This window comes from Lupinus angustifolius, chromosome LG20, assembly GCF_001865875.1.
Source record: "Lupinus angustifolius cultivar Tanjil chromosome LG20, LupAngTanjil_v1.0, whole genome shotgun sequence".
NCBI classification, from domain to species: Eukaryota; Viridiplantae; Streptophyta; class Magnoliopsida; order Fabales; family Fabaceae; genus Lupinus; species Lupinus angustifolius.
In genome coordinates this window covers 20,138,688-20,158,570 of record NC_032028.1, presented here as the reverse complement: position 1 = coordinate 20,158,570, position 19,883 = coordinate 20,138,688, and the positions used below count along the sequence as shown (strand labels likewise).

At 29.7% G+C, this 19,883-nt stretch overlaps 1 protein-coding gene across 1 annotated transcript; it reads left to right on the top strand.

The window, feature by feature from the left end:
* LOC109336668 (protein NSP-INTERACTING KINASE 1-like) lies at window positions 9,145-13,620 on the top strand. The gene is made up of 11 exons (XM_019573403.1): window positions 9,145-9,366; window positions 9,490-9,622; window positions 9,760-9,831; window positions 9,937-10,080; window positions 10,188-10,259; window positions 10,359-10,418; window positions 10,529-10,629; window positions 10,775-10,924; window positions 11,486-11,827; window positions 12,324-12,703; window positions 13,076-13,620. The coding sequence occupies exons 1-11, from the start codon at window positions 9,264-9,266 to the stop codon at window positions 13,400-13,402; spliced, it is 1,884 nt and encodes a 627-aa protein (XP_019428948.1). The 5' UTR covers window positions 9,145-9,263; the 3' UTR covers window positions 13,403-13,620.

Genomic DNA, 19,883 nt, shown 5'->3' with positions numbered 1-19,883 from the left:
AAATATGTTATTGTATATATGAAGTCTCATATTACCTAGTGTTAGAACGGAAAAGAGAAACCAATATTATATATTGAACTCAAATCTCTTATTATAATATATATGTACGAATTATAAGCATTAATTAGAAGCATCCCTAACAATTATATATAATAACATATATTTGTATGAAAGTTTTTGTTGTTGTATTATTACAGGAAAAGGCTAACACCATGATGGATAAGGCTAGCAATGCAGCACAATCTGCTAAAGAATCCATGCAAGAGGTTCTGATTTTTAATTTGTTAACAATTCTTGTTTGAAATGGATTTGATGACTTAACTAGAATATGATGCACATTATTGTGGTTTGCAAAATTGATGTCACTAACAATCACACATGCTTATATGTCCAAATAAATTCAACCTTGAATATCAAATAAGGAAACTCTTCATGTGTTTATATTTAATGTACTTTTAAAATACAGTTTTACGACTTTTTGCAACAGAATCACAATAACTGTATTTCCCCATAATCGTACTAAACTCAATATAATCGCGACCACAATTTAAATACTGATATATATCTTTGTTGGTACAGGCTGGACAACAGATGATGGAAAAGGCTCAAGGAGCTGCTGATTCAGTGAAGGAAGCAACTGGGATGAACAAATGAACTAAACTAGTTGGATCATGATGTTCCACTAAGTATCAATGACTTTGTTTTTTTCTTTTAATTTTCTTTCATTTTCCTGTTTATAAGGGCATTAGGGTTTGTTAGATGCTCTTTTTTTTTGTTTCAACAAGAGAACTTTGTGATGTAGTTCTCACTTAATTCATTAATAAATGAATTATATGGATTATTTTTATTTACATACTACAATTTTTTCGACATTTTACTTTCATAGTTAACATTGAAATTTAAAAAAAACGCATATATATATATATAGGTAAATTAATTTTTTATGAAAAGATTGAAATATTTTTGAAAGTCTTATGTCAAATAAAACATCACACCAACCTAACCTACCAAATAGAATCATAACAAAATAAATTTCAACACAATAACCCACATAAATGAGGAAACAAAACAAGTTACTACAATAACATTGTAAACTTAAAACTTGATTTTTTTTTATTTCTCACAAGTATCATCGCACTGAAAGCAATCATGTCCGAACTGGGAACATTCACGGATACGTGGGGCTAGATATGCATTTATTTATTCTGAACTAGCCAATATATATGAGTAATAATATATTGCAAAAAGTACTGTTTTAAATCCATAGTTCATACTGCACAGTGGAAATACTAGAAACTTAAAACCCCTATACTTAATTGTGAAATCTCTTTATTTAACTCATTTTGTAATGATTAAATAAGTCTAAGTCTTTCCAATAATATCTTCCTTATTACGAATTGAAAATGCAGGAAATAAAAATAAAATTTAGGGTTGAATATGATTTTCGTCGCCTATTTATATTTTTAGCTCATTTTGGTTTTAGTCCCTATATTTTTTATTTTGAAGTTTTTATTCTCCACATTTTATATTCGGTATTGATTTGAATCATCGCTATCAATTTTACAAGACAGACTAACATCAACAATAATACAATAACTAATATTTAAGGATTGAGAAGTGACTTTATCCCTTCATTCCTTGATAAGTGAGTTTTGGTGCTATCCATTAGCATGTAGGAGAGTAGATTTGAAAGCTCTCCATTATTGGATGAAGTTGATGATATATGTCTTTAAAAATAATTAAATGCCGATTCAAATTTTAAATTATTTTTAAATAAAAAATAGAAAACATATAATTAATTTTTACGTCTCGTATTTTAGTATTGGACTTTTCACTATAGGAGGGATCAGAACCCTAGATTTGTTATCTAGTGGAGCTAAGTTGGATGCCAACTAGACTTGAGGATCAGCCATGATAGACCAAAACACCTCACCTAGATTTGGCTAAGGAAGAGTAAATCATTAATTGTTTTGTAGCTGTTGGAAATAAAAGAAGAATTTATGGACCAAAGTGAATTGGTGTGTGAGGTGCACTACCTAACACAAGTATAAATAAAGAGAAGTGACCATTCTTCTTTGGAACTTTTTCAAGAGGTTAAAACATCATTCTCACAAAGTAAGAGGAATAACAAGAAAATGTGACATGTTTTCTCAATCAACCTTTTCAACCATCAATGTCTTTCATCTTATTGACATATCTATGTTTTCTCAATCAACCTTTTTATCTTGTGTACCTAAACTTTTTTTTTTATACTACTTCATCCTTTATGGATAAAGAACTAATCTTTTCAAAGTGTATGACTGCCCCTCCCAACAATTGTCATTCCTATGAATTGAACATTTAACATTTTGTTCATCTTAGGATCTAATAGAACTTTGCACCAGACCAACGCGTTATTGATGTTTATCCTAAACTTTAAATCACAAATGCATTATTTTTTCTCTTTTCACTTATCTTGTTTGTTCTCTCATTATGGATAATCAATGAACTATGACCAGTGATCTTTGAGAAGATTCATCCTGTAGACACTCAATTATAATAAGGATTTATATCGAGCTCATATCATTTAATTTAATTTGGTTTTTGAATTAACTTTATTACCAACCTCAAATAAATTAAAGTTTATAACTAAGGGGATTCACTCTAATGTATACCATTATTCATTTCCATATTCATATTTTAAATTTGTACAAAAATTGAATTTGATTTAATCAACAAAAATACAAAGTAGTACCTTGTACTTATTTTACTTTCACTTTTAATATCTATCACACTTGAAGCACTCACGTAGAAATTTTATTAATCACATGCTAGCATGACGGTGGATAATCTTTACCCTAATATACATTTTGAATAATCTTTACCCTAATCCACATTTTTTTAAGTGGATAGATAATTCTACCACTTTCTTGTTAGTGGGTAAAACATGGTACACTAGAACCTTCTATAAAACTCAAATAGTCATTGATTCTCTAATAAAATTTAGAAGTATTTATTCTTCTTATTATTATTAAAATTGATAATGTTGAGGGGGTCATGCTGAAACATTTCCTATAGTAAGGCATGTTCTAAGACACAAAGGAAAAGATGAAGAAGTAATCAAACCACTAAATAATGAAGTTCTTGATAATTGAACTTTTGTGAACTTCAAGTAGAGGACGGGCAAGGTGTAAAAAAACCCTTTCATTTTCTATGAAAAATGATTTGTCATTACACATTCTCTCAATTATTTTGGGGTAATAATATAGGGTACTTCCCCTAACTAGGTAATGTCCTAGTGCAACTTACTTTGAAGGAATTTTCAATTATGTATAATTGTAATAGGGCATGTGTTATGTCCAAGGTCCCTCTTACACATGGCAGCTTTTCAGGGCTTGTCTTGTTTGGGGTCCGTGATTGCAATGTCACCACAAAGTTATCTTAATTTATCATTCTTATGTTAGTAAATAGGCACACACAAAAAAGTACATAATTTCCATAAAAAACTGCCTAAAAAATTGATATGTGGAAAAATCAATTGCACAAAAAAATGATTCCAAAATTTATGAGTGAAGATGGGCAAGGTGAAAAGTTTTACCATTAAGCCTTCATTTGGTTGTATAGAGAAAAGGAAGAAAGAAATTGGGAGGAGAAAAATTGTAGAGAAAATAAATTTTTCTCTCATTTAATTGAGGAGAGAGTAAATGTGGACAGACTAAAAAACATGTGGGATCCACACAAAATCATCTCTCACCGAAGGTGAAGAAAAGACTAGTGAAAAGTGTTGGATGTTATAAAATAACAAATATAACATTGGAATGTAATAATAATATAATATGATAGTAGCCTTTCATTCTTTTTTTATTAGGGTATTTTTGTATTTTTAAATATAACATTTTCTATCTTACCTCTTTCTTTTTTATTTTACTCATACCAAACAATATAAAAATTTACTTCATTTCTTACTTTTTCTTATCTATTTCTTTCTCTTTATTATCTCTCCCACATATTTTTCTCTTCTCATTTTCTTCTCTCAACCAAAGAAAGAAGTATAAGTTGTTTTACAATCAAACAATCACTTTTTTACTATTTGGGTGAGGGTTGCTCTTTCAAAGTAACATTATTTTTTCACATAACAGTTGGGTTTAGTTTAATTTTGTGTTGTGTAGAGTTCAACTTCAAATTTTTTTGGCGTGCATTTTTAGGGATTCAATTTTCATACGCCAGAATTTAAAAAAATATACCACATCCAATATATTAAAGCCCAAAATATCTTCATGTCATAAGCTTCTAATAGTAAAAAATGAAAAACTTTAAATTGATAAATGAGGATTATTTCACGTACAAGAAAAATATGGTAATACTGAAAATGAACTAAAAGTCTATAATTCATTAATCTCCACTCCAAATTGCCACTCATTTTTTAAAATAAAAATAAAATTTAAAGTCTATTTGCTACACCAAAACAAAAATGAGTGAAATCAAAATCTTAGATCTAAAATGTTTCACTTCCTCTATAGTTTATATTTATTAAAACAAAGAAGCATAACCAAACATCTCCTATCATCAAAACTATAGAAAATACAAACACTCATGATGATCCTTATGATTCAAGGGTATCAAATTGTTAGAGATGTGGACACTTCATGACCTAATTTCAAACAAATAGCACATATATTGTTTAGTCCCCTTATGACAACATAATGCCCCATGCATGCCCTTTTTTATGAAAATTTGTTTGTCATTCCACATTCTCTCAATTCTATTAGGGTACTAACATTGGGTACTTCCACCAACTAGGGTTATGCATGTCCCAGTGCAACTTACTTTCAAGATTTTAACTAGATTCCTCTCCGATACTAAAAAAATATTGAGAAATATAATTTTTAATTTTATTAATTTTTAATTAAAAATAAATAAAAATTTAGATCGTTAAATATTTGTTTGTGTCATATATCACAATCTTTCCCGGATACTAGATGATTCGTAATGAACTCCTTCATTTTATAAATAATTGTAGTAGGCCATGTGTTATGTCCTAGGCCCTTCTTACACATGGCAGCTTTTCAGAGCTTGTCTTGTTTGGTGTCTGTGATTGCAATGTCACCACAAAGTGATTTTAATTTGTACCTAAAGAAGACAAGAGAAGAAAAGACACATACAATGTAGACAAATGGAGGTATCAAAAGTGACAATATTAGTCTAGCTGTTATCTCTTCATTTTGATCCTTATTTTTTGTTTTTGTTTTTGTCATATTGCATAATAATTTATGAGTGGAGATTTACTTAATCTAAGAGTAAAAATTTTAAACTTATTCCTCACCATAATCATCAATTCTATGGGCATCTAGTGATTTAGATTTACTCATTAATTTCAACCATTAGATTTCTCTAGAATTAATAGTTATGATTGGAGTAAGTGGATCCCTCCTCATAATTTAATATCTATGTTCATTTCTTTATATGGGGTAAAAAAAATTCCACCACTTCTAGGTATAAATTTGTTACTAGTTTCCCTTGGCTCCTATCCCTTTTCCCTATTCAACCTAGTTCTCTTTATTGATATTCTCCCTTCAGATTTGGCATTGTAGGGAAAAATGGGTGTCCCACATTTATGTCATTGTTTATCAAAAACTTGTACTTGGCCATTAGTTTAAGATGCTCCTTTGATTCCTTAACTCATGAATACTATAACATGGAGACTAACATTACAAGCAAAAACTTGTGGGTTTTAACTATGAGAGTAAAGTATTTTCAGGATAATTTATTTTCTCCAAATAGTAAAAATATGACATATGTACTATTTTGTTTAGTTTTAGAAATATTTTTATAAAAATGATTAAACATGATACATGTCATGATTTTAGTAGTTGAAAGAGATAAATTATCTCTTTATATTAGGAGATATTTTATTAAGTACAAAGAAAAAATGAAGAAAAACAAATGGGAAAAACATTAATGTGATGTAACTCCTCAAGATCCTCTCGAGCTATAGGAGAGGAAAACACAGAAAACAAAGGAAAAAAAATAACTCGAACTTGACAGTTTTATCATTTAAATATAACGTGATAATTTTTTTATTCTTAAGTGTAAAAAAAGAAAGTAAAAATTTGACTTTTCAGAAGAGTATTCTTTTCCATATTTATAACACTTTCTAAATTGGAATGTGATGAGTTATTATTATTTATTTTGTTAATAAGTATCTATTTGTTAGAATTGTTGTTAATTAGTTTCAATCAATTTTTCTACTTAATTAATTACTTTTTCTAATCAGTTAATGTAATGTTCGTTGGGAGAGTTAGTCCCACGTACCTGTGGATATTCTTAGTTTAGATAGGATTGCCTCTAATGCGATGATACATGTGAGAAATAAAAAAAATCAGTTAATGTAATACTTCCTAATTAAGCTAAGAAAGAATCTTTTTGAGTCTAATGGGGAAACTACTACTCCACTTTTCAATTAAATAGTATTATATTTATAAGTGTGAGTCTACTTACTCAAAAAATAAATTTTTTAAACATATTTTCATCCTAGCTATTAATTACATGAACATCTAAAAATTTAGATATACCCAGACCAATTCAAGTCTTTAAAATGAAAAGGAGTAGGTTATTGTGGGAAAAATGTTCACAATAATGTCGGACAACTTTTTTTGGGAAATGTACCTACAGCTCCCCTTAAGTAAGGTTTTGAGTTCGAGTCTTGTGGATGGAAAAAATGTCTGTTGAGAGAGTTAGCCTCACATACATGTGGATGTTCCCGGCTCGGATATGATTGCCTCAAGTGCGAAAATACCCGTGGGAAACAAAAAAAACTAAAAATGAACCACATCTAAAATTGAGTGAAGTTATTTTAGTAAAAAATAATTACTATGTGAATTTGAAAATAAGATCGAACGTGATAAAATACAATTCTTAGTAGAGAAAATAATGTAGGCATACTAGTACAAATAACATATAAGTTTTATACATTGTTATTAAATAATTTATTAGTATGTTTTATCATTATCATCTGACTCTTAGAAAAACTAATACAAATGAAAGATAAATGATGTATTGATTGTGTATAGTTTTTTTACACCGTTCATTATTCTAAGAATATGAACTTGTCAATAATTTTTTATAATTGATCTATTAATATTTAAATATATGACTTATTTGTGATACAACAAATATTCTCCAAACCAAATATATTTACATAATTAAACCTAACATGAGAGAGAGACATAGCTTTGTGTGTCATGTCCCAAGTCAATCATATCTCATTAAATAACATAAAAATATTACTTTAAATTTTTTTCATTTTTTATTTTCAAATATATGATAGCTTTTCATTAGACTAGTATACAATGAGAGAGAAACTGTAGGCCATTATTATTGGGTGACCAAATCTATGATAAATATCGAGCCCCCATAAGACCCCCCTCTCGAGATTCTCACATTCTTAATACTTTGGTTAAAATAAAAATGAGTTTGGGACTTTACTGTATGGCCAAACTTAGGGAATATTGGATTCTTCACAGCACCAAGCATGCATAATCCAACTCAAACATAGACTCATCAACTTATGGGTTAATTTTTTTTTAGTAATTCAAAGAAACAGAAAACTTGTAGTTAGCAAATACCCATATATATGCAATCACATAGTGCCACTTTTGAATAAAGTATAAAATGATTCCTTCTCTTTTTCACAAAAAAACAGGACAATTTTAAAGCATTGTGGTTTAATTGACATAATTTCTAACCTGTTAAATTCAAGTTTTATACGTTGTGAAGTCTCATGTCGGATCCTAAAGAAGTAAAATAATTTATAAGTAGAAATATGTATGAAACTAATGTCTTAAAGTTTTGGTTCAAAATGTAATATTTCACTTGTGATTCTCTACTCTTCTATCTCTCCTTAACAATGAAACTCTCAAGTAGTCGGGAGCTTTCTGATAGTTTGAAACTCCCCGGTTGTAGTCTGGTCCAACAAAATTGATTTCGGAAATTATATTTTTTAAAGTTACTATATTTGTAATTTAATTTTTGTGGTTAATTGACATCTTTTAATGCTCACATGACAAGAACTAAATCCAAAACTTATACACTAGTGGCTAAATCCAAAATATTAAAACATTAGGATCACTAAATCCAAAACAAAGATACATTGAGACACAATGCTGCTGGCTAATGACAAAAACAAAAATTAATATAAAATACTTTTTAGGAATTTTGATCATTTTTTTATGGAGACAAAAAAGAAACTAAAATCATATTTATACCTTTTATTTATATTTGATTATAACTGGTCCAACTAAGCTTTTGCGAATGAAACTCCAACTGTACCATATCTCAAATCAAATAGTAAATTGTGAAGGGAATTTTATACAAATAGCTTTTCTTTCTTATATTATATGTTATCGGTTACCGTGTAAACCTCACTAGTTAAATCTATTAATATAGCATTGGATTAATGACCCACCACATATACGATTATAAACAAATGTGCAGGAGATAAAGTTGAAGTAGTTCTTATTATAAAAAAGATAGTAGAATCATAATTTAGATAGTTTGGATATGTGTGAAGGAGATCGGTAAAAGTTAAGAGTAGATCAAATAAAAGCTAGTCAATACTTTATCACTAGACATTATTTGCATGAACATAACTTATGATAATAAAACATTACGACATTATTTGATCTATGTAACTAATACTACATAATAAAATAAAAACTTGTCATTATAATGTATTATCTACTATTCACATTTAATCATCACCGACTCTACAAATAAATCGAGTTGTATCATTCATAATTCATTAATTTATATTATTTGTGATGATTATGTACAAACTCTAACACCATGGATGAATACATTCTTATCCTCTAAAAAGTTAAAAGCTCTTTCTGCTTTATGTGCAGTTGGTATGTGCATGATTAACACAAATGAATTTCCCATTCTATCCTTACCATATTCTCTTTCTGCCATATACTTACAAAGCATTCAAATTTTATCTTCAATTGGTTCATATTAAGGTCATTCATACTTTTATTCATTACAAAACCTGACTCAATCACACTCATGCATGCTACTTCCCTTTATATTATCAAAAGCCTGTTTTTTTTTCTTTGGGTCTGACACAACATTTTTTTTGGTGTATATGATTCCTAGCATGAAAAACAAGAAATGTTTTTCATTCTTATTTTGATAATCTTTGCAAAAGAAAGAATACCCATTTGAGAATTGTTAAAAAGTTTCAATATTTTTATCCATTACTTGTTGTTCTTAGAAATTCAAATTGAATGGAAATGCTAAAAGGAGATGCTGTTATTTGTTTTGTATCATTGTTCTGGTTTTGGAGCTTTGCAAATGCTTTGCTTTCTCCTAAAGGAGTGAACTATGAAGGTAATCATCATAAGTTTTGTACTTGCATTCCAACTATTTGCACAAAAGTGTGTGAGATATATCTTCAAATAAGTTCCAACAATGAGAATTTTGAACTTGGTTTCTATGTCTCTCTTATTGCAGTGCAAGCTTTAATGGGTATAAAAGCTTCTCTAGTGGATCCTCATGGTATTTTAGATGATTGGGATGGTGATGCAGTTGATCCATGTAACTGGAATATGGTGTATTGTTCACCTGAGAACCTTGTCATTAGCCTGTGAGTTTTTCTTCAATCTTATACTTGGAGCTGAAATATTTGCTAAATAAAGTTTAAACTTCAATACATTGAACAAAAAGCATTTAATGTTAACTGCTTATATATTTTTGTGAAATGAATGGTCTTGTTTGGTGCAGGGGTACTCCAAGTCAAAGTTTGTCTGGTACTCTATCACCAAGCATAGGAAACTTAACTAACCTTCAGAGTGTGTAAGTAATGAGAAAGCACTATGCATTTCAAAACTCTCAAGCTTGATGTTCTTTTTTTGTTACTGCTTTTAGTATAAAGTTGAGTGTTTTGGACTACTTTTTTAGGCTGTTACAGAATAACAATATAACTGGACCAATCCCTTCAGAGCTAGGAAAACTTACCATGCTTCATACTCTTGATCTCTCTAATAACTTCTTCAATGGGAAAATTCCTCCCTCTTTGGGTCACTTGAGAAGCCTCCAATACCTGTAAGCATTTATGAGTTAATAATATTTGAAGCTTAAAAGTTGTGTATGGCTATGATCATTAATAATCTCTGGTGTATAAAGCTAAACAGTTATTGAAATGATTTCAGGAGACTTAATAATAACAGTTTTGATGGGGAATGCCCAGAGTCACTTGCTAATATGGCACAGCTTGCTTTCCTGTAATCTTCATGAATCATGATCTTTCTTTCTAGATCATTATTTTTTGTTGTTTTCTGTGTTTCTAATGATAATTTTTTGTTTCATGAACATCTATTTAGTGACTTGTCCTACAACAATCTCAGTGGCTCTGTACCCAAAATTTTGGCCAAATCATTCAAGTAAATCAGTTTCTTTTGCCTATTTTGAATATTAATTTCTCCTTGTCTGGAAAATGCAGAAAACTGTATATTAACATCAAAGTTATTCCAATTTTCTCATATTGTTTCAGCATTGTCGGAAACCCCCTCATCTGCAGTACAGGAAAAGAAGCAAACTGCCATGGTTTGACATTGATGCCTATGTCCATGAACTTAAACAACACTAAGAGTAGTAAGATAAGATCCTTTTAGAATTGCTCATGTTTTCCTTTTCAATTAAATTGTGTTTCCTCAAATCCCTTTCAAACATAATGTACTTTAGTATATTCTTTGCATAGTTACTATTGATTTTGACAGCAATGCCTTTGCTACTCTAGATGCTTTACCTTCCGGCAGACCAAAAGCACAGAAATTGTTCATTGCCCTTGGTTTAAGTCTGGGATGCCTCAGCTTGGTAATTCTTGGCTTTGGACTTGTTATGTGGTGGAGGCACAAGCATAATCAACAGACATTCTTTGATGTGAAAGGTACTATTTCTTGTTAACAACCTTTACTTGAAGCTAAATTATATTTCATTATAAAAGACTATGATAGAGATCAAATGTAGGGTAGCCTAATCGTTAGAGGCATAGAAATACCATGAAAAATAATCATTAAGAAGGATTTAGATGTAAATGGTTTTGTTGGAAAAAAAGTCTCACATCGCTTGCCTCGTATGGTTTAAATACTTGTTAGGTTACTCCTCTCATTGCCAATTGATTTTGAGATGAAACATTAACTTGGTATTAGAGCCAAAGCTCAATTTCTCTTCGATTATCATAGACCAAAAGATGTCCTTTAATCATGGGTCAAAGGGAACCCTCTGTCTGGTTCAACAGACTTATTTTGCGGGGGCATGTTGGGGAAGAAAGTCCCATATCGGGTGTCTCATTCTCTTAGATATGATTTAAATACCTATTGAGCTATTCTTCTCATTGCCAATTGGTTTTGAGATGAAATCTTGACAATACAGCTCGGTTGTTGATGTATAAAACGTTGTGCTTTAACATATTTGGTTCAATTATAATTGTGTAGTATGGTTATTACAGACAGACATCATGAAGAAGTGTACCTAGGAAACTTGAAGAGGTTCCAATTAAGAGAACTCCAAATTGCTACAAACAACTTCAGCAACAAAAACATATTAGGAAAGGGTGGGTTTGGAATAGTGTACAAAGGAGTTCTCTCAGATGGCATCATTGTAGCAGTCAAGAGGCTTAAAGATGGCAATGCCATTGGTGGAGAGATACAATTTCAGACTGAAGTTGAAATGATAAGCTTAGCAGTGCATAGAAACCTTCTCAGGCTTTATGGATTTTGCATGACCCCAACAGAAAGGCTTTTAGTTTATCCATATATGTCCAACGGCAGTGTTGCTTCTCGTCTTAAGGGTGAGCATCATCGCAGATTTTCATATTAATAGATTCAGGAAAAATGATGAAGAGCTCAAATTCTTGGAGTGTTAATACTCAATGGCATCATTTTTTTTATGGATTTTGATTCAGTGACTTCGGAGTTTGTTGACTTTGGTGCAGTTTAACAAACCTATAAACACAATGGACTAATGTTGAGCAGTGATACCGATCAATCCCATGGATGATTGACCAATCATAAAACAAATTATCGGATTTGGTTAACTCAGTTCAAGCTATTGCGTTTCTAATTAGTTCGACTGCACCGAAATCACCAAACTCCAAAGTCATTGAAATCAAATCTGTTTTTATAGAATAATGTACCGTGTTGCTTGCTCTGGAATGAATCAGAAATCACTAACATATTATTTCATCCAACAACTTAGTATTTTGTCAACTTTTGTAGTATTAATCTAGAATCAGATTATCTAACTTTTGGGTGTCTAATTCATATACCAATTTTGGTTATTACTAGGTAAGCCAGTTTTGGATTGGGGCACAAGGAAGCAAATTGGGTTAGGAGCAGCTAGGGGACTAATATACCTACATGAACAATGTGATCCAAAGATAATTCATAGAGATGTTAAAGCTGCTAATATATTGCTTGATGATTATTGTGAAGCAGTAGTTGGAGATTTTGGGTTGGCAAAACTTTTAGACCATAAAGATTCACATGTTACAACTGCAGTAAGGGGCACTGTGGGACATATTGCACCTGAGTATCTTTCTACAGGGCAATCTTCTGAGAAAACTGATGTATTTGGATTTGGAATTCTGCTTCTTGAATTGATCACAGGTCATAGAGCTCTAGAGTTTGGAAAGGTTGCTAACCAAAAAGGAGCCATGCTTGATTGGGTAAGCTTTAATTTTTTCCCTTTAAAATAATCCATCTTGTTTTTCACTCTTGTTGACTACTTAACCTATAACTAGTATCGTTTCTAGGAATCGAATCATTGACATTTTTGTCTATCTAGAGATTCAGTAGAGTCTTATATCATTAGACCAACGCCTTGTTGGTTATATACTCAATGTCTTGTACATTAGTTTTAATTATAAAAATACAACAAAATTCTTTGCATATAGTAATATAATTGATTCTGTTTTTAAATTTTGATGTAACAGCATAAACAACAAATTAAAAAGAAAGCTACAAACATTCATTAAAACTCTTCCTCACATAGCTAAGTAAAAAATTAAGGAGTAATATTGTTCTTTTATAACATTCAGGTGAGGAAAATTCATAAGGATAAGAAGCTTGAACTACTTGTAGACAAGGATCTAAAGAGCAACTATGACCTTATTGAGCTTGAAGAAATTGTTAAAGTGGCTCTATTATGCACACAATATCTTCCAAACCATAGGCCCAAAATGTCTGAAGTTGTAAGAATGCTTGAAGGTGATGGGCTTGCAGAAAAATGGGAAATTTACCCTCAAAGTTCTGATACTACAAATAAGCCCAAACCCAATGAGTTATCTTCATCAGATAGGTATTCTGATCTTACTGATGATTCTTCATTGTTAGTACAGGCCATGGAGCTTTCAGGCCCAAGGTGAATATTTCTTAACTCATGTTTAGTATTAATACTATTTTTGTAATGTTTATTTTGTTTATAGTTTACTATAGAAAACATATGAACATAAAATAGTTGAATCTATTTACATGTATAGATTTTATTTGTTGGATGTTAAATTGTAATGCAAATTTTGTAATATTATAAGTAAATGGAAACCTTCTTTAGGGTGAAGTTTCATGTGGTTGTAACTTAACAAAAGATTAATAGCTTCATTTTTATTATTTTTGTAAATTCAGGAAATAGCTTCAGAAGTTCAAAGGTATTGGGTGTCTTATAAAAAAATGATAAAAATATTAATTAATTTCTCAATAAGGTGTTTTGAAATAAGTGGAAAAAAAAACATATTTTAATAAGCTTCTTCCTTGACAAACACCCTCATTAAACCGATGTGTAAGTTAAATTATTATAGCACCCAATTTTTGAATGTTACAAATGAATATGATGTATAAAGACATAATTTATTGTTCCCTATCAAATTGGCTATTTCAAATACAACATCTAGGTGGCAATTATTTTTTACCCCATAATTATCTCTTTTTGTTTAAGGATTTTTGTTTAGGTGTAAACCACACCAACTTTCATTCATAAAAATGTAAAATATAAAGAAAGTAAAAAAATAAAGAAATTAAAAAAATCGGAAGAGAAGCTTGTTCAACGAGTAGCACGAATCATTGAGCAAGAGCCTCTCGTTGTATGGCACAATGCAATCGCATCGGGCCACAATGAAACCGTATCAGGTCACATCAGATTATATTAATTTCAAAAATATTTTTTACTCACTAAATAATTTGCAAAGTTTAACCACCATAGACAAAAACAAACAATACTTAACCATTCATTGCAAAAGATATCTCTAAGATTAATCATTATGGACATAAGCGAAATACCAGGAATAATTGTCAGCAATAGGCAACACCAAACAATAAAGACCACATTTGAGGAATGATCTTCAATAAGGAAGAACAATACAACATCACCATCTAGAAACCATCATTGTTTAACAAATAATCACGTCAACATCATGAGCATCATCAAGAACCTTTATTAACTAAATAACACAAACACTAACCGCAACATGATAGATCTGAACCATGAACCACACAAGACGTGAACCACTTCAACAATTCTACATCAAACAATCCCCTTAAGTTGAAGCATATACATCATATGATCCAACTTGTGATCACAAGCCTAAACTTCCCTCGAGGTGGATACCATGACTCTTATATTGTTTAACCAATAATCAGGTCAACATCATGAGCATCATTAAGAACCTTGATAAACACAATAACAACACAAACACTAACCACAAGTAGATGATGATAGATCTGAACCACAAGATGTGAACTACTTCAACAATTCTATACCAAACAATCTCCCTCAAGCTTGATGAGCATATGCATCATATGAATCCAACTTGTAATCACAAGCCTAAACTTCTCTCATGGTAGATACCATGTTGAAATTATAAGGTCGAAGTATAGAAGGAGAAAAAGAATACTCAAAATAATAAATTATATTGATAGTAATATGAATGTTGATATGATGATATTGGGTTTATTTGATGACCCAAAAGACATAATACTAACTTATATTTATTCTAATATCAAACTCCTAATTAAATAAGAAATAAATCATAAAAGATAAAATAAAATAATCTCTATCCTAAGAGATTTTCTAAGATACTTTAAACAAATTTCAGATATAATCATCATAATATGGTATATTATCTCTATATCTATATTTAATCTAGATATTTCATTAAAATATTATAAGATATTATCATTTATTCTAATATAACAATCGGTCCATTTGATATATAAAAAAGGAATTTTCAACGATAATTTTATTAAGACGGTGCAAAAAGGAAATTAAAGTGTGAATGTAGTTGAGACTTATTTTGTATTTCAAATATGTTATAAAATTTAATTCATCAAAATTTTAATATATTTATACTCATTATTATGATTATTATTATGAATACTATTATTATTCTATTGTATCAAAATATTTAACTTGGAGTCACATAAATTATTAATGTATTCTGTAACGAACCAAAAATAATGAAAAGATATGAACTCTTATATTATTTTGGTTTGACTCCATAGTGTCCTATATTTTGTAAAAATCTTGTATGAGATTAAATAAAATTGTACCATCTCTTCTCTATGTTCATTATCATTAGGAGATATATTTATTTGTAAAATAAATAATGATTCATAAGTACATTAAAACTAAAACTGAATATCAATTTATTTTATTTTTAACATTTAGTTAAGCTGTTGCTAACTATATAGGACTAGAATCAAGAAATGATTTAAAGAAACAATAGTATATGAGTAGCCATTTTGTTATCTTATTTTATATAAAAAATAAAAAAATGTTATTTTATAAAAGAATATGATAATATTGTAAACATAATATTTTAAACGATATAGAAATGATGTATTTTATATTAAAATATTACTATTAAGAAATAATAAAATATTTATTATTTCGTTGGATTAATACGTTTGGAGAGATGACTTGTTGTTTAGTCAAACTAAAGTTGAACTATAGTATTTCATTATCATACTTAATAATATAACATTTGTCAAAACTTATCTGGTCATCATTCTCTAGGTTGTGTGACATATAATACAAAGCGTAGTAAAAATATAGTAAGTTATTAAAAAACTCATTTTGATTTGTCATAAAATGTATCGATAATTCTAAGTAAGTATTGCTCAAATATACAAAAGAAAAGTATGATTTTATAATCAAATTCCATATGCACTTTTAGAAATGATTAATTTATCTTAGCTAATGTATAATTAATTAATTAAGAGTAAATTATACTAATATCACTAAAGTTTATCTTAATTATCTTCATCACCCATTTTTTATTTAAAAAATAACATTCATCTTTCTTACGGAGGTAACTAATGTAATGTCTTTGCATATAAATTTGGGGTAGTTTGTGTATGTATAAAAAATGAAATGTACACTATAATATATGATATTATCAAGTTGTTTTATGAATGGTTTAGTAAACATTTAATACTATATTCAAATAAGGGAAGTAGAATAGTTTCCTAATATAGGGACCATGCAGAAAGATGGTTTTTGTTATTCCTCACTATTTATACTTATTATGGTAAGGATTGGGGTATCTTATTTCTCTCTATGATTATTGTTTTAAACATACATTTAAGTATTTAAGGTTTGCTCATCCATAATAGTATAAGTAATATCCAAACCATTTCCATATTTCATGTTATCTTTATATGGGAGGCAAAGAAAGTAAACAATTTTTGAAGAGTATTGAACCATGAAGAGCGTTCAACTGTTCGTCGTGTGAAGACTATAAGATATGGAATTTGTCTGAAGAATTAGTCGATACACCCCGAAGCATATGTTTTGGTTGGATGCCAAGAGTTTATAGCTAATGGAGAAGAAGGTACTAATGGTGCTCGAACTTGTGTTGCTTGTGGTTGCTATGGGGATCACCATAATAGAATATAAATGGAGAGCGAAGTAGAGTCTGATAGTTCTTCATCTTCTACAAATGAAGCTTGAGGAAAGAATTTGAGATCATGAGTGTCGCAACCTGATTGTCGGTCGAAAGACTGACCCTACGACTTAGTAATCGAGTGCGCCTTTTCCTAAGTTGCAGAGCCAATATTTCAACCAACAATCGGGTCTCGACATCTTAAATCATATGTAAACCTATGATGCATGTTGTGGAATAACTTTGGTTTGTGGATTGTTAGAATATATAATTATGGCTTATTATATCACACTTTTCTATATTTTCCATATTTTTTTAAAAACAGAAATTTTTTTAAAATGATATTATTATTTTTGTGGTTTCCAATTTAAAAAAAAAAGTTGTTGCCATTTTTATAATTTCCCATAAGTTACTACCATTTTAGGCACCCTCTATTACTGCAAATGGTACCCCAAACCCTACACCACCATGCTCAATATAATCTAAGCATCATCATATAATAGAGGAAGTTACCTTGCTGCTCGTTATTTTAATTTAGTTTTAAAAATTTTGATGAACACATACTTTAGGAATCACTATCACTATATGATGATTCATGCATACAAGTTTATTTTACGCGTGAAATTGTGTCTTCCCTTATAACAAATAAGATTTTAAACTAGAGTAGCGGTTATGTTACATTTAGAATTATTTTGTGAAAAATGAGTAATGTTATCATGAAGTGGTTCATAAAAGCGCAATATTATCATCATTGTTGTGGTTATAAAATACTATTTGAAATCACAAATTGTAATTTAAAACCTTGATCATGATTTTTTAATGAGTGTCCATGCAACATCACACCAACTTCCATTGATTAAATAAAGGAACAAGTTACAAAGACTCCAGATGACTAATATTTGAAATCAATATGAACATTTTATTTGTTGACATGTCTTATCATATTTGTTTTATAAGTAAAGAAATTTTATTACTTATCAAGTTATTAAATATTATTAGGTTGAACACCAACCATATGCATCTTAAGAAGATATATAATGTATTTTCGACCCTCCAAAATAATTTAGAGTCGCTACTAATTTTTTTACAGTTAAAATATGGAAAACTATCTTTTAAATTAAATTTGAAAAATGTGGTATTTGAATGAGAGTTTTTAACTCGGGAGTCGATTATGAATCAAAAAATGTATTAACACTCCTACCACCCTTATTAAAACGACACCATAGTTAATTGCATTGCTTAGTTATATACCCTTAATTTATTTCATTACAATTTTTTTGTGTTTCACAATAGTTTATCTTACTTCTATATATCCCTAGGTGAAATAGGGAAATCAAAACTATGTAATTTTGAGTAGGGATGTAAGCGGTTCCGGTTTAAACTGCAAAACCGAACTGAACCAAATCACAAAATGTGGTTCGGTTCGGTTCGGTTATTTTTTTAAGGAACCGTTTATGTTCGGTTTGGTTTATTGTTTTAGAAATTTAGGAACCGTTGGAACCGAACCACATATTAAAGAAATGTATACAAGGGATTAGGGAATAATGTGTTATAATTGTTTAAATTCTTCAACCAATTTTCTAGCTTAAATTATCAATTTTTGTGTGAATTGTAGTGTTATATATGTTACTAAATTATTATTAAGTTTGTATTGTATATGTTATTAGTTACTAAATTGTTTCCTAGTGTCTTATGATTTGGAACATATTTACAATTTTTGTGATATTGAGTTTGAAACTAACATATATCATATATTGTTATACATGTATTGTTACATGTGTTACTAATTATGAAATGTAAGGTTATAAATGTAACTATTATATATTTTACTAATTCTTATATATGTACCTAATCATGAATTTTATTGTAATATATGATTCATAATTTTTTATAATAGTAGTTTAATGTTTATCCTTTTATGGATAAACAATATCTCTTGTAATACATTTTGAATTTTCAATTCATGAAAGATTTTTTATAAAAAAGTAAATGGAGAAATCGTGGAACCGAACCGAACCATTCAAGAGCGGTTTGGTTCGGTTGGGTTCTAATAGTTAAATTTGCAGTTAATTGAGCGGAACCGAACCATATGTTTTTGATCGGTTCGGTCACTAAAATGCACCAAAAACCAAACCAAATTTTTACACCCCTAGTTTTGAGTTGAAAATTGGTTAATTAGTCGATTAAGTTAGAAATTATTTTAATTGGTTATTGTGGAAATGTTACGAAAGCGTAAAATAAAATTTATAGATATTTCTCACTATTTGATCAAGACATAAGACCTTATTTATAGTACATGAATATGTAACAAACATACATAAACAAACTAATAAAACACATGTGTAAAATAAGTAAAATGTGGTAGCTTTGTTATTCAATAGCCCCTTCCAGCTGGAGGGTAAATGACAATGACTCCAGCTTGATAATTCGATTTGATATCGTGACAAAGTAATAGATCAGAATCTCGATCTTAACGTGATTGAATTTTCTCAATCACTTGATCTTGTTGTTGCTGATCTTGTTGTTGTTGTTGATGATCTTGTTGATCATGTTGTTTTTTATCTTGTTGATCTTTTGTTGTTGTTGTTGATCTTCTTGATAATGAATAGTGAATAGTGTGGCAGAGAGCATGAGCGTGAAGAAAAGATTTTGATTGTGACCAACACCAAATCTTAAGATGGAAGAGACCTCTATTCGTTGTGAACAATTGCTAGATGATGCATGCATTGAGGTTCAGAAAGAAGAAGATGGTGCACTTATTGAATTAGATTGTCAAAATGGTTTCTCTGAAAGGAGAAGGGAATTTGTTGCACCGATTGTCCGTGCACTTGTAGCATATGCATTTTCGTATGTCTTTGTTCCAGCAAAATTCAACAGCTCGGGTCCTTTTCAGCTTCCACGACTTGATTGTTCCTTCTCACCTTTCTTCCGGAAACGTCTTCTCTCTTCACAAACTTCTCCTTTACGTTGA

Excerpts from the sequence above, each read along its gene's own strand:
- LOC109336668 (XM_019573403.1), top strand. The coding sequence starts at position 9,264 with ATGGAAATGCTAAAAGGAGATGCTGTTATTTGTTTTGTATCATTGTTC. Across the intron at positions 9,623-9,759 it reads GAGAACCTTGTCATTAGCCT|GGGTACTCCAAGTCAAAGTT; the intron begins GTGAGTTTTTCT and ends TGTTTGGTGCAG. Across the intron at positions 12,704-13,075 it reads AAGGAGCCATGCTTGATTGG|GTGAGGAAAATTCATAAGGA; the intron begins GTAAGCTTTAAT and ends TATAACATTCAG.